Source organism: Bombus fervidus, chromosome 3 (assembly GCF_041682495.2).
Source record: "Bombus fervidus isolate BK054 chromosome 3, iyBomFerv1, whole genome shotgun sequence".
NCBI classification, from domain to species: domain Eukaryota; kingdom Metazoa; phylum Arthropoda; class Insecta; order Hymenoptera; family Apidae; genus Bombus; species Bombus fervidus.
Genome location: NC_091519.1, coordinates 8,078,393 through 8,091,060, shown reverse-complemented (window position 1 = coordinate 8,091,060; position 12,668 = coordinate 8,078,393). Strand labels below are relative to the sequence as shown.

The following is a 12,668-nucleotide window of genomic DNA, read 5'->3' as shown; positions in this document are numbered from 1 at the left end:
CTATCATCGTTATAATAATAATTATTATTATTACTGTGGACAACGTGTTGTTGACAATTTTCCCTCCTTGCATGCATCTAGTTATGTTTAAATTTAAAAAATCCTTCCTTCTCATTTATTAGAAGAACAAAATTAAGAACGAAGGATCCGAATGCATCAGGATTAACATTTGCAAGAGGACAGTCGATACAATTCATTCGAATCATGTCATTATTTATCATCGAGAAAACAAGATTACAAAATTCACAACTTCAAACCTGTTTCTTTGAATATTCGATCACAGATATCAAATAGAAATGAAAAAATAAAAATCTTTGATAAAAATCATTGACCAAAATATAATCTTAAAATTTCAAGCTAAATCATTGATCAGAATATATTCTTGAAATCTCAAATCAAAGCAGTAAATGATCTTAAAATATTAAACCGAGTCATTGATAAAACAAGATCTTCTAATGTAAAATATATGTTTACACTTTTGTCGTAATTTACGTATTATGGCTGGTTCCTGAAAAAAAGTCTAAGTAACGATGAATCGTTTTCTATCGAGAATGCAATTGCACAAGAGTCAAAGATTCGCGTGAATCTCATGGTTAACGATGATATGGTGGTCGCGCCAGGTACGACGACATTTCTTCATGACATGACGTGGCACATACGTCGATTCATCAAAAGGCCGTATGAAAAGTTAACGTGCCCGAGAACACGCTTTGTAAACACTGAGGATACGCGAGGTGAGTGGACCCGGCGAAAATGTCAAGGCACCGAAGGATTTTGCAATGAGCCAGAGAGATACGCTCGTTGGATTTCTTCAATTCGAGTGCCCGTTGCATGCTTTTACGCAAGAACGGCCGACGAAAAGTGTACGAGACACGGTTCACAGGAAAATAATTACGTCTCTACTTGGAACTTAGTTCCACGACATCTATGTGTTCCTCGATACAATACGAAACGTATAACAATTGAACTGTACACATATGACAATTTGACTGCGGACTTTTATGCATTTATTGAGAATTTGGAAATGCAAAAATATATATAATGTGCAAAGATATGTGAAATATTCAAAACACTCGTTAGAAGATTTACTAGATGAAACAAATTCCTATTCAGGTTTCATTTCTGTAATAATATCCATAAGAATATCAATTTGCATAAATATTTGCATACCGGTGGTTTCATGACGGTGTTTAATTATTATATTTAAACAACCGTTCCAATAACATTCCATATGTTATTTTCTAGATGTCGCAGTTAATGTTTGGTTTCGTGTAATTACGCTTATAGATAATTTAATTTGATAAATGACAATGATTTTAATTTTATCATAGTAATGATTCGATGTTTCATATCGAAATTGCATATTGTTTTAAAATTCAATTTAATTATTATTATATTATATATATTAATACTGTTACTAATACTAACACAATATTCGAGAAAAGATCTACTCAACAACATACATATTTTGTAAATTATTTAATAACTATTCTTAAATAAATAATTCTGAATGTATAACAAAGTATCCAATTCAAAAAGAAATAAAAAAAATGTATTAATGTTTAATGATGAGTATAAGTATATATAATAATAAATATATTAAATACGAGCAAAAATATTTCTTTTTATTAACCGCGATGAAACTTCTACCATAAGATTCAATCTATCATAAGATCTTATAACATGCAACGAATTAAAAGTAATTCTTCTTATATAAAATATGTCATTAAGATAGAAAAAATATTATAAATAATAAATTACAAAATAAAGGCATATAACAAAATTAACATTCAAAAGATAGGAAGCGGAAACAAAAGACTTGAAAAGAACTTCCCATTCAACTGCCTCCGTGGCGCAATCGGCTAGCGCGTTCGGCTGTTAACCGAAAGGTTGGTGGTTCGAGCCCACCCGGGGGCGAATTATTTTTTGATCCTAAATAAATTTTACTGTAATTCAGTCCTTTTTTTTATTATCATTAACACTATTAATCACTCCTTAATATTGTAGATCACTGAAAAAATACTTATTAAAATATTAAATATTGCTTAGATACAAACTCTTAGAAATTAGTTTAAATGTTAAAACAGCAAATATATTATAGAAAACTCTCTGTAATATTAATTGTATATTCTCAGTTAATAGTTACGCATTTTGGGATAAAATGATATAAAAAAAATCACTTACTATTTTTAAAAAGCCAAAAAATGTCTACCAATTACCAAAAGAAAATTGATCATTTATTCAATTTTGCTACATATATAAAATATAAAAGTTCATAAAAATTGCATAACTGCTCTTCTGCCATATATTATGCATAGAAAGAAATTTACCGATTTTATAAAATGATAAATAATAACAATAAATATAATCTTTATTCAACTAAAAATGAACCTATAAAATTTACTTCATATTTCGTATGTCAAATGTAAAAAAAAAATGTAAAAAAAAAGAAATTATAAAAATAAAATTTGACCCCGACGTGATTTGAACACGCAACCTTCTGATCTGGAGTCAGACGCGCTACCGTTGCGCCACGGAGTCCACGGACTGCTCTATCTTTGAAGATAGTTATAACCTACAGATACTAACATTGTACAACATTATACAAAAGTATATAAAATAGAGTAGCATATTAAGACTATCGCTTTGATTTTAATAAATGCATCAATTTATATTTAAAAATATATGTTTTCTACTATATTTCAGGTTTTATCTTCTACTTCTTGTATTGAAATGATTGTAATTCCAATGTTAGTATATTGATAGTACATTTCATGTCATATTTAAAATTACATTAACAGAAAAAAGAAAAGAAAAAAGAAAAAATATATATATATCATACATACCTGATTTGTAAGCATGAAACAAGCTAGTACTCCTAATGACCACCAATCTACCTCTTGTCCATAATACTGTCTACTGAATATTTCTGGTGCTATAACAAGATACATCAAGTGAAAAATAGTTATAGTTTATATAATTTTTATATTTTATGTATATTTTTGTACTTGCCCATATATTCTGGAGTTCCACAAAGTGTATGTGTCCTTTCTGTATGATTTAACCACTTTGCAAGACCAAAATCAATAATTATAGCATGACCTTCGTCATCCAATAGAACATTTGTGGCTTTTATATCTCTATGTACAACACCAGCATTGTGCAAAAAATCTTTAACACACAATAACAAAGAAACATATAAATTCTATCTCATATTGAATTATCACTTCAAAACAATGTATATTTACCAATAGCTAAAGCAACTTCTGCTACATATATTCTAACTATATTTTCAGGCAGAGAACCACATTGCTCGACTAATGAAAATAACTCTCCCCCACCAACATAGTTAGTTACTAAAATTAATGCACATTAAAAAACATATCTAACAATAACTAATAATAACATAATTACAATAAGCTTACATATGTACAATGTTTTCCTTCCTTGCCACCTGTGAGAGCAATCTAATATAAATGGATGATGACCAACCAATTTTTGTATTGATACCTATTGAATATATGAATAAAATATATTGAATATATGTATGAATTCAATTACAGTACAAAATGAAAATAAACATGCCTTCAATTTTAAAAGCATACATACTTCCTGTTTAGCCTGCATTATACCATTTTCTGCAACCACTTTAGCTTTACTTATTACTTTTAAAGCAAAAAATTCTCCAGTATCTTGTTTCTGAATTTTATACACTTTTCCATAAGCTCCTTTGGCTATTGTGCTTAAAAATATATAAGCATTTTGCAGAGATACTTGTCTTATTTGAAATTCTGGAAGAAACATAGCCTGACAACGTGATACAGGCCACAATGTTTTTGAAGTACCCAATGGATCATATAATGTACCTTCGCTCCAGCTATGAAATCAAGTACTTATTACATACGGATTATTAAATGCATAAAAATTATAAAATATTACAATTACCTTCTGCAAGAAGCACGAGACCATGATTTAGTTTCTTTCTGTGAAGATTGCGTTGATCCAATGCAACTTCCACCAATTATATCACTAAGGCTATACTGCATAAAAAATATTATAATAGTATTTATTAATCTTTATCAATTGAGATACAATTATATATAAGTAGTTGATCTTATTAACAATATTATCTACATCATATAGGTTATAATTTATAACCTGTTTTATTTACAATTTTAAATGATATATACCTGACTAGTATACTTCTGATTATTGTGATAATTATTTTTTGTGATAGAATTACCCATTCGAACTGAAAAATATTAATTTTTATTCAACATCTTGGTTTATTCATTGAATAAGTATAATAAATAATCATTTCTTTCACGTTCATTTATTTATCTTAAATGCGTTATAAAACGTGCCATACGTATATTTATTTTTAGAACAGAATAAGTTTGATACTTAGTTAAATTAATATAGTTTTATCATTAATAATAAAATTTATTATAAAACCATTATTATAAAAATTATTATGTATCTGTATGTGTATTGCTGTATGTAATACATATATATATATGTATGTATATTTTGCATTTCAAGAATTGATACTACACCAAAAACAAATCATAATTAATATTTTGATAAAACAGTTGTATACATTAATATTTTAGCTATTATATATAATTATTAATGCACTGAATTAGTAAAATATGTATTAATCATTTTAAAATGTCCGAGGACTATGCATTTTATCCAAGGTATGATTGAAGTGAATTATACCAAGAAATTTATTGCACTTAATCATAATTTTAAATATATGTATGTAAGTAATATTACTAAAACGTGCCATTTAAGTATTATTACTGTTAAATTACTTTAGAAACATACCCTGATAATAAAATAATTTTTCTATTTCAATCGAAAAGAGAAGAGATGAAACAGATATTATATGTAGTACTGCATACGATTTGAATTATTAGAAATTAAAATAACGGATAAAATATCACGTGATTTATCGTTATATAAATGACGTAGAAAATGGATCTATTTTCTTGTAAATATATATTTTTCCCATATAAACTGGCATGTACATACACATACACACACTCATGTAAAAATTTATCTTCCATTATTTGAAAATAATGTATAACTTTAATATCCTAATTATAAAAATACGTTAAAAAGGTAATTCAATATTTATAAAATGTTAACAATAATATTTATCTGCTCTTCGTAGAGAAATAAAAACGATTAAGTTTTCATTCTATTGTAAAGAATAAACACCAAATTAAACTTACATAAAACTTTCAATGGAATTTGTTACTATTTTGATCAATCTTTCTCTTTTATAATTTTTCTATCTTTTCATTTATTTTAATTATTTAAATTACATACTTATTGATTGTAATCAACCTGGAAAACAGAGTTGAAACTTTTAAATTTTCTCAAAATTTTTATAATAGTTGAATAGCATATACATATTTACATACCACCAGAGACGAGGATACTGCTTGGTAGTAGACCAACTTATCAGCGACGAGTAATGTTGACTTTATTTCTGGAGAAACATTGAGCGACATCTGTAGAGAAATAAAATAATTACGCTGAAAATTGAGACGTATGTTCATGTGTGATGTAATTGAACAAAATCAGTATCTGTACTTCCTCCTTGCATTCTACTCCTCTTCCACACAAAATGTCGAAGATATTAAGGGTAGGTCAATTTGGCCGTACTTTCACGCGGGGTATGGCAGAATATATAAAAACAGTGGATCAACGTCAACATCCAGTTTCCAACGGTAAACTATAAAAAATTCTATTTACAAGATTTTTAATGACAAAAATGTGAAAATGAAAGATTTCTGATTCTTTAAACTTTTTACTTCATCTAAGCGTATTTTATTACAAAATCTGAAATAAAGAGTACTCCTTATCTATATCCTGTTTTAGTATTAATGTGAAAATTTGTAATTCTATTAAAAGTTAGAAATCTATGGTTACATAAGTATAATTTGCCATTCCACTTGATTTTAGATACTGTTAAAATATTTAAGCTTATCACCTATTTTGTGGGTGTTCCTTTATTGGGAGTTTGTATGGCTAATTGTTATATCAAAATTCGTGAAGAAAGTCATGAACCACCTCCAGAGTTCATTCATTATCCATATATGAAAATAATGAATAAGGTAAGATTTAAATAGGAAGAAAATAAATAATTAAAAATACTAAAATAGTTGCAAAAGTACTAAATACTGTCGCAGGATTTAATCATTTTTGTCTTTGTGTAGGCTTTCCCATGGATGGATGGAAAACATTCACTCTTTCATAATACGAAAAAAAATTATGTACCTGGTATTGGTTACGAAGAGTAACTATTTAATAGAATTAGTATATAGTTTGTATGTGTTTAATCTGTATTGCTGAAAACACAAAAACAAAATAAATTTGAATTTAGTGAAGTGTATATATATTTAGTTGATCAGAATTCACATATATCTATAATTATATGTTAAAAACAATTCAACTATTATTTTAACGTTTATTTTTTATATTTAAATACAATAGACATCTGTTCATTTTTTTGTCAAAAATAATAATTTATAACATTAATAAAGAAAATCTATATTAATATCCTTATATTCTAAGCAAAGACATCAATACTGATTAACACAAAACTATAGCTGTGTAGCTGTGTAGCTGTAGGTTCTTGTGACAATAAGATAATAAATAATACTAAGTTTCAATTATAAGGACATACTTCTTTCTACAGGTGAGCAATCTTTATAATGATCTCCCCAATGCAATTGAGAACATTCTTTAGAACAATATTTAGCTTCTAAACAAATTATACATGCTACAGTACTAGGTTTGCCACAATATAAACATATTTTAATTTCTTCCTCTTCAATATTTTCTTCTATAGTATTTGTAGGAACATTATTAGTTACACCAATTCTTAAATATGCTTCCATTGATATACTTCTAACATCCTTAATATAAGTTGTGGGAGATCTCTCCAATGAAGCATTGTGCGATTCCTTATTATTAAAATATTCAATGTTATTTGGAGATTTGAATGAAGATACTGTTAAGTCATCAGTAATAGTACCTTTTAAGTGTTGATGTTCTTGATATTCTTCAGGTTCTTCGGATTTTGGTATATTTTCACTATTAGCATAACTATTAACAACAGTTACTTGATCATTCTTAGAAGAAATTTCTACAGTAACTAAATGAGGATTTAACTGCTGCAGGATATCTTTGTTAACCAATTTCATATTTGATAGTGCTGATAACTTTTCTTTGACTATTTCAGGAATATTTTCAGTTATTTTTGTTGACTCATCTAAATTCTGTTCTTTGGTATTTGAATTATATATATTTCTAGAGCTGTTTGGTTCCTTTCCCACTTTATTCTCTTGACATACATCAACGTCTGATGTTTGATGACTTTGTAAATTCTGCTTAATCGAAGAACTGTTTGTCTGTGAATTATCAGTTATTTCCTGTTCTTTTTCACATTGGTTTTGTGTTATTGTAACATTTGAATTTTCTTTATAATTTGTGCAATTTTGTTTAATATTCATTGCATTATACTGTTCTTGGTTGCTTTTAGATGCTTCAACTTGACAACATATTCCATTGTTTTCTTTTACTGTTATTTGTATCACTTTTGGAACATCAATTTCAATATTTTTAAGTATATTTGTATGAGATTTATCTGGTAAAAGGTTTTTTATTGTTTTTTCTACTAGATGTTTTAGGAGTGTTTGGAAATGAAGTAATGCAGATCTCTGTGAATAAATTTCATCCCATTTTTCTGATGTAAACTGTTGTTGTAACCAAGTGGTACAACCAAAATAGTAGTCTAGTTGTTTCAGTAATATAAGTTTTTGGATATCAGAGATATATTTCAATATATCGAATAGGTTTGTTGTTGATTCTAGTGAAACTTGCAGATTTTCTTTCTTTTTTAATCGTCTGAGTGTACTTTTCTTTAATTGTTGAGGTGATGCTACTTGTTCAAATGTACGATTTTGTAGAGCTTCCATTGGTATCCTTTTTTGAGGAATTACATTTTGATGTTTCTGTTCAATGTGTTGTGAATTTTTTGGTACAGAATGTGATATATTCATTGCAACCATAGTTTGTACAGGTTGTGATATGTTACGATTTGATGATACAGATCGTGAGACACCTTGTAACTGAGTTCCCTGTGACATATGTGTTGAGTTCATATTTTGCTGTATGGTATAATTTGGTACATTTACATTACAATATGTATTTGTTTGTGGTATAAAAACAGATGAAACATATTGTTGGTTCATAGATGATGCATTTGTAACTGGTACAGAAGTATGTACTCCTCCTAACTGATTTCTTCCAGTAGGTGGAAATAAGGAATATTGCAAGGGATAGCTTTGCCTAGCATGCATACCTATTACTGGATTCTGCTTAGCAAAATTAACATTTGAAACTTTTTGTTGAGTAAAATTTGCATGCACTTGCATTCTATAAGTATGTTGATGTATATTGTTATGGCCGCTATTATTCATAGTAATGGGATTTACTAATGCATTGTTTTGAAGAACATTATTTTGCAAGGGTAAGGCTATTTGCTCTTGAAAATTCTGCTGAGGTTGGTTTGGAACAATGTTGAGGCGAAGTGCTTGATTTTGCTCAGAAGAAATAGAAAGTAAATATTGTAACCTGGATTGTACAGATGAAGCCCATATATTCTGTGGTACTTGTGCATTGCAATATTTATTTTGATTCAATGTTATTTGGTTTGGAACACCTACAGATGTTACAGGTTGATATTCATTCATACTATTTATTGTAGTCTTATTTTTGTTTAAAATTTGGACATAATAGGATTTGACTGATGGTGCATAATAAAACAACTCGTTTAATGATAGTGGTGGAATTAGTAACATTTCTTTGTTAAGTATAGTTACAACTCCTTTTGTTAGATTAATAAAATCGTCAGTATTCGACAATTTTCTTAATTTTTGGAATTCCATATCTAATAATTTATCATAATTTAAATTATTAATTGGAGATATCCGTATATTCTGAATTAAATTACGTATCTTTACATACACAGATTGTGAAAATGTTGAATTCATATATTTCTTCATATTCTTAGGAATTGTTGTTCGATTAGCAGTTTCAGATACAGGTGGAATAACTGAAACTATTGTTTCAGGTACTGTTTGAGTTTCTGTATTGTTATGTGAAAATTGAACATTAGATGTAACATTGTTTACAGGTGTGGGGCACCATCTGGCACCTAGTTCTGCACTAGATAAAACTCTTAATTTACCTTGAGGTAACTTATTGGATTGAATGTCTTTCTTCTCCGAGATACTTAATTCAGAATTTTTCACTGCTAATTCATTCTCATTATTTTTCACATTACATACATTATTTGTAGAAATAACATTATCAGTTTTATTTGTATTAGAAGATAATTGTACTTTTTTATCTTCTTCAATAAAGTTTAATATTTTTTCTGTAATACTTTGATTGCAATTAATTTGTATTTCTGACAATTTTTTTAAATTTGAATTTTTATCAACATCTGCATTCGTGTCACTTTCTTGAATACTAAGAACATTTCCATTTGATCCATTTCCATTTAAATTACTTCTTTCAGATCCAGAAAAATTTTTAATTATAGCTACTGTATTATGACTTGGGATACAAATTTCCAAAATATCAGAAGGTAATATATTATTTATCTCTGTTGTTACTTTTATTTTTGCTGTAGAAACATTAACTTTTGATTGCTCAGTTATTTTGAATATATCTGTAACACTTGATGCATGTTTACTTTTCTCAATATTATTCTCCTCAGAAAAATTGATGAACTTCTTATTTCGAGATAATTCTTTTTTCTCTATATCAATATTATGTATTTTGTTTTCATATGTGTTATTTTGTAATTTATTATATTCAATTTCCACAAAATTTGTTGCATCTTCAATTTGATTAGTAGCTTTATTATTTGTATTTCCTGTAACTTCATTTGATTCATGTATTGTATCAACATTGACAATAGTCCCCTGAGATGTATCTTCATCTGATTTCTGAATTATATTGGCAATCGTACCCTGAGATGTACCTTTATTTGATTTATGACTTGTATCAAAATTGGCAATGATTCCCTGAGATGTATCTTCATTTGATTCATGAATTACATCAGCATTGACAATGGTCCTCTGAGATGTATTTTCATTTAATTCATAATTTGTGTCAACATTGACAATGGTCTCCTGAGATGTATCTTCATCTGATTCCTGAATTATATTGGCAATCGTACCCTGAGATGTACCTTTATTTGATTTATGACTTGTATCAAAATTGGCAATGATTCCCTGAGATGTATCTTCATTTGATTCATGAATTACATCAGCATTGACAATGGTCCTCTGAGATGTATTTTCATTTAATTCATAATTTGTGTCAACATTGACAATGGTCTCCTGAGATGTATTCTTATTCAATTTATGAATTATATCAAGATTAGCAATGGTCCCTTGAGATATATCATCATTTGGTTTATGACTTGCATCAACATTAGCAATGATCCCCCGAAATGTATCTTCATTTGATTTCTGAATTATATCAACATGGGCAGCAGTCATAGTTATATTTCTTTCAGCAACATACACTCCAGACTCGCAAGAATCAACAGAATCCTTTTTTCTTGTCTTTCTAAATTTTTCTTCTATAATATTTTGCTCTTGTTCATCTTCACTAATACTTATACAATCTCCAAAATATGTTCGGAACCTATCTTTTATTTTTCTTTTTTTTTTTGAAATTTCTTTATGCTTATCTGAAACTAAAAGTCTACACAGCTTTCTTTTACATGTATTTTCTTTCATCTTTGTTACTTCTTCAATGTTATGGCTACAATTTAATGTACTGTCCTCATTTTTAGAGTATGTATTTTTATTTGTTATAGAATTCACTTTGATATCTATAATCTTCTTATCATTATGTAATTTTTTGCCGATATCCGATTTTATGCTTTTAGTATGTACTTTCTTATAATCGTTTGATTTTATAGAATCATTTACTTTCTTGGCAAAACAAGAATTTAGTTTCAATTTAGATTCAGTGCGTTTTTTTTTATATTTATTAAACATTAATATTTTCTTTGAATCTACATTTTCCGGTTTTCTTATATTAGTGCATTTTTCATCCACTCTCATTTTCGAGGAAATACTTTCATCCAACTGTTTTAGAGTTTCATCAAAGGAATGCATTGTTGCTAATGGATTTTTTAACTTATAACATATGTTTGGTATGAATAATTCTCGATTGCTGTTTATCAATGCAGTTTCATATGCTGTCACACCATCCGTTTTTTTTATATATTTACTGTCTTCTTTGATGAATCTTTCCGTCCTGTTTGATTTATGTATATTTCCAATTTGCGGACGCAAATTTAAAGCGTTTATTCTGAGATTATCAATGATATTCTTTCCTCTTTCATCTTCCGACAAGTTTTTAAATCTGAAACGTAAATATAATAAAATGAGAGTACTGCTTCAAAATTAAGCTAAAAATATTTTACGATATATATAAAATTAAGCTGTTCTAAAATCAATTTCATGCAATAACTTAAGAAATTTTATATATTCTGTAATATTATTCGCTTATAAAATTTATGGCCAAAAACATAATTTAAGCGATTAACAACGTTTCTCTAGAGTTTTAAAAATAATTTTCTGTAACATATCATTTTCGAATTAAATACCATGAAAATAAATAAATTAAGGTTTTTAATTATTTATTTCTCTTATATGTTCTAAGCTGCACAAGTTTTCACAACTCCAATTTCACATTTTTTTCGAAAGCCTAACTACATATCGGAAGTAAACCAATTCTTAGCTATGATTTAGAAAATTTAATTCTTTGATTATTATAGAAATAATATCAATTGTACATAAATTGTTCGTAATAATAATCGCAATAAGCTAAAACCAACAATTTTAACGGGACATCGCATTTCTTCGAGTCATCCGATAAATGTTTTTTATTTGTTCCTAATTGTTGTTTACAATTATTTTCATTTAAATGGTTCCTTATTCTTGTTGTGGATCATGGTATTGTATAATGTCATAAGTTAGTTATTAATAGTACTTGTCTTCCGATATTCAAAGTGATCAACTAATAAGCTACAGCACACAATGTGTTATTTACTGAATGATAATTGGAAAACATGGCTGTAATGTATATATGTATGTTTATGTATTATATATGCATAAATCGAACATATATACTAGCATATACAACGTGTAAAAATCTTAGACCACCCACTAAATAAATAGACTTGTCTTTACAAATGAATATAAAAATACTTAATATTATATAAAATCTATTGTTACTTCTTAGGAGATATTTCATTCGAGAATTGTCGAGAATTCACTCATGAAATATTGATTAATTTTTTTTTCAGGATTTTGACAGATAATTTTTTCAATAAATTTCCTCCTTCAGTACTTCAACTAATTTATCTATGTCTTTGATTTTCTTCTTTTTCATAGCTTATTTTAAATTGTTACAGTTGCTTGTAACATTTAATTTAGGAATTTTTTAAAGGAAATATTTCTAAAAGATTTATGAACCAAAAAGAACTATAAATAACATCACAAAAGAAATACCTAAAGACTCATTTTTATGTAACATCGCATTGTTATTTCTAAAAATAT

The 12,668-nt window shown here is 27.6% G+C and overlaps 3 protein-coding genes and 2 non-coding genes across 16 annotated transcripts in view; 2 read left to right on the top strand and 3 right to left on the bottom strand.

Moving 5' to 3' along the window:
- Positions 1 to 5,515, bottom strand: part of S6kl (ribosomal protein S6 kinase like) — a 67,716-nt gene extending 62,201 nt beyond the window's left edge. Inside the window, exons 1-8 of one of the 6 annotated variants that reach the window (XM_071999583.1) lie at positions 5,433 to 5,515; positions 4,191 to 4,252; positions 3,946 to 4,040; positions 3,610 to 3,877; positions 3,426 to 3,510; positions 3,249 to 3,356; positions 3,013 to 3,171; positions 2,847 to 2,935 (exon numbers count right to left, since the gene is read on the bottom strand). In XM_071999583.1, coding sequence (XP_071855684.1) covers positions 2,847 to 2,935; positions 3,013 to 3,171; positions 3,249 to 3,356; positions 3,426 to 3,510; positions 3,610 to 3,877; positions 3,946 to 4,040; positions 4,191 to 4,247 — 861 coding nt within the window. In that variant the 5' untranslated portion in view covers positions 4,248 to 4,252; positions 5,433 to 5,515. Of the gene's footprint in view, positions 1 to 2,846; positions 2,936 to 3,012; positions 3,172 to 3,248; positions 3,357 to 3,425; positions 3,511 to 3,609; positions 3,878 to 3,945; positions 4,041 to 4,190; positions 4,411 to 4,830; positions 4,968 to 5,337 lie in introns of those variants that run through there. The other 5 variants (XM_071999582.1, XM_071999581.1, XM_071999584.1 and 2 more) reach the window with 5 other exon arrangements.
- On the top strand, positions 1,844 to 1,917 carry Trnan-guu (transfer RNA asparagine (anticodon GUU)). Its single transcript has one exon. It is a non-coding gene; the product is annotated as a tRNA-Asn (tRNA).
- On the bottom strand, positions 2,470 to 2,541 carry Trnaw-cca (transfer RNA tryptophan (anticodon CCA)). The gene has a single exon. It is a non-coding gene; the product is annotated as a tRNA-Trp (tRNA).
- A 53-nt stretch (positions 5,516 to 5,568) lies between the features above and the next one.
- LOC139985271 (cytochrome c oxidase subunit 6A, mitochondrial) lies at positions 5,569 to 6,406 on the top strand. The gene is made up of 3 exons (XM_071999587.1): positions 5,569 to 5,741; positions 5,977 to 6,128; positions 6,231 to 6,406. Exons 1-3 carry the CDS (start codon positions 5,639 to 5,641, stop codon positions 6,312 to 6,314), a joined length of 339 nt encoding a protein of 112 aa, XP_071855688.1. The 5' UTR covers positions 5,569 to 5,638; the 3' UTR covers positions 6,315 to 6,406.
- Positions 5,609 to 12,668, bottom strand: part of LOC139985264 (uncharacterized) — an 80,582-nt gene continuing 73,522 nt past the window's right edge. For 5 of the 7 annotated variants that reach the window (XM_071999568.1, XM_071999566.1, XM_071999565.1 and 2 more), the window contains one exon: positions 5,609 to 11,469. In XM_071999568.1, the coding sequence (XP_071855669.1) occupies positions 6,687 to 11,469 (4,783 nt within the window). In that variant the 3' untranslated portion in view covers positions 5,609 to 6,686. The remainder of the gene's footprint in view (positions 11,470 to 12,668) is intronic. The other 2 variants (XM_071999570.1, XM_071999571.1) reach the window with 2 other exon arrangements.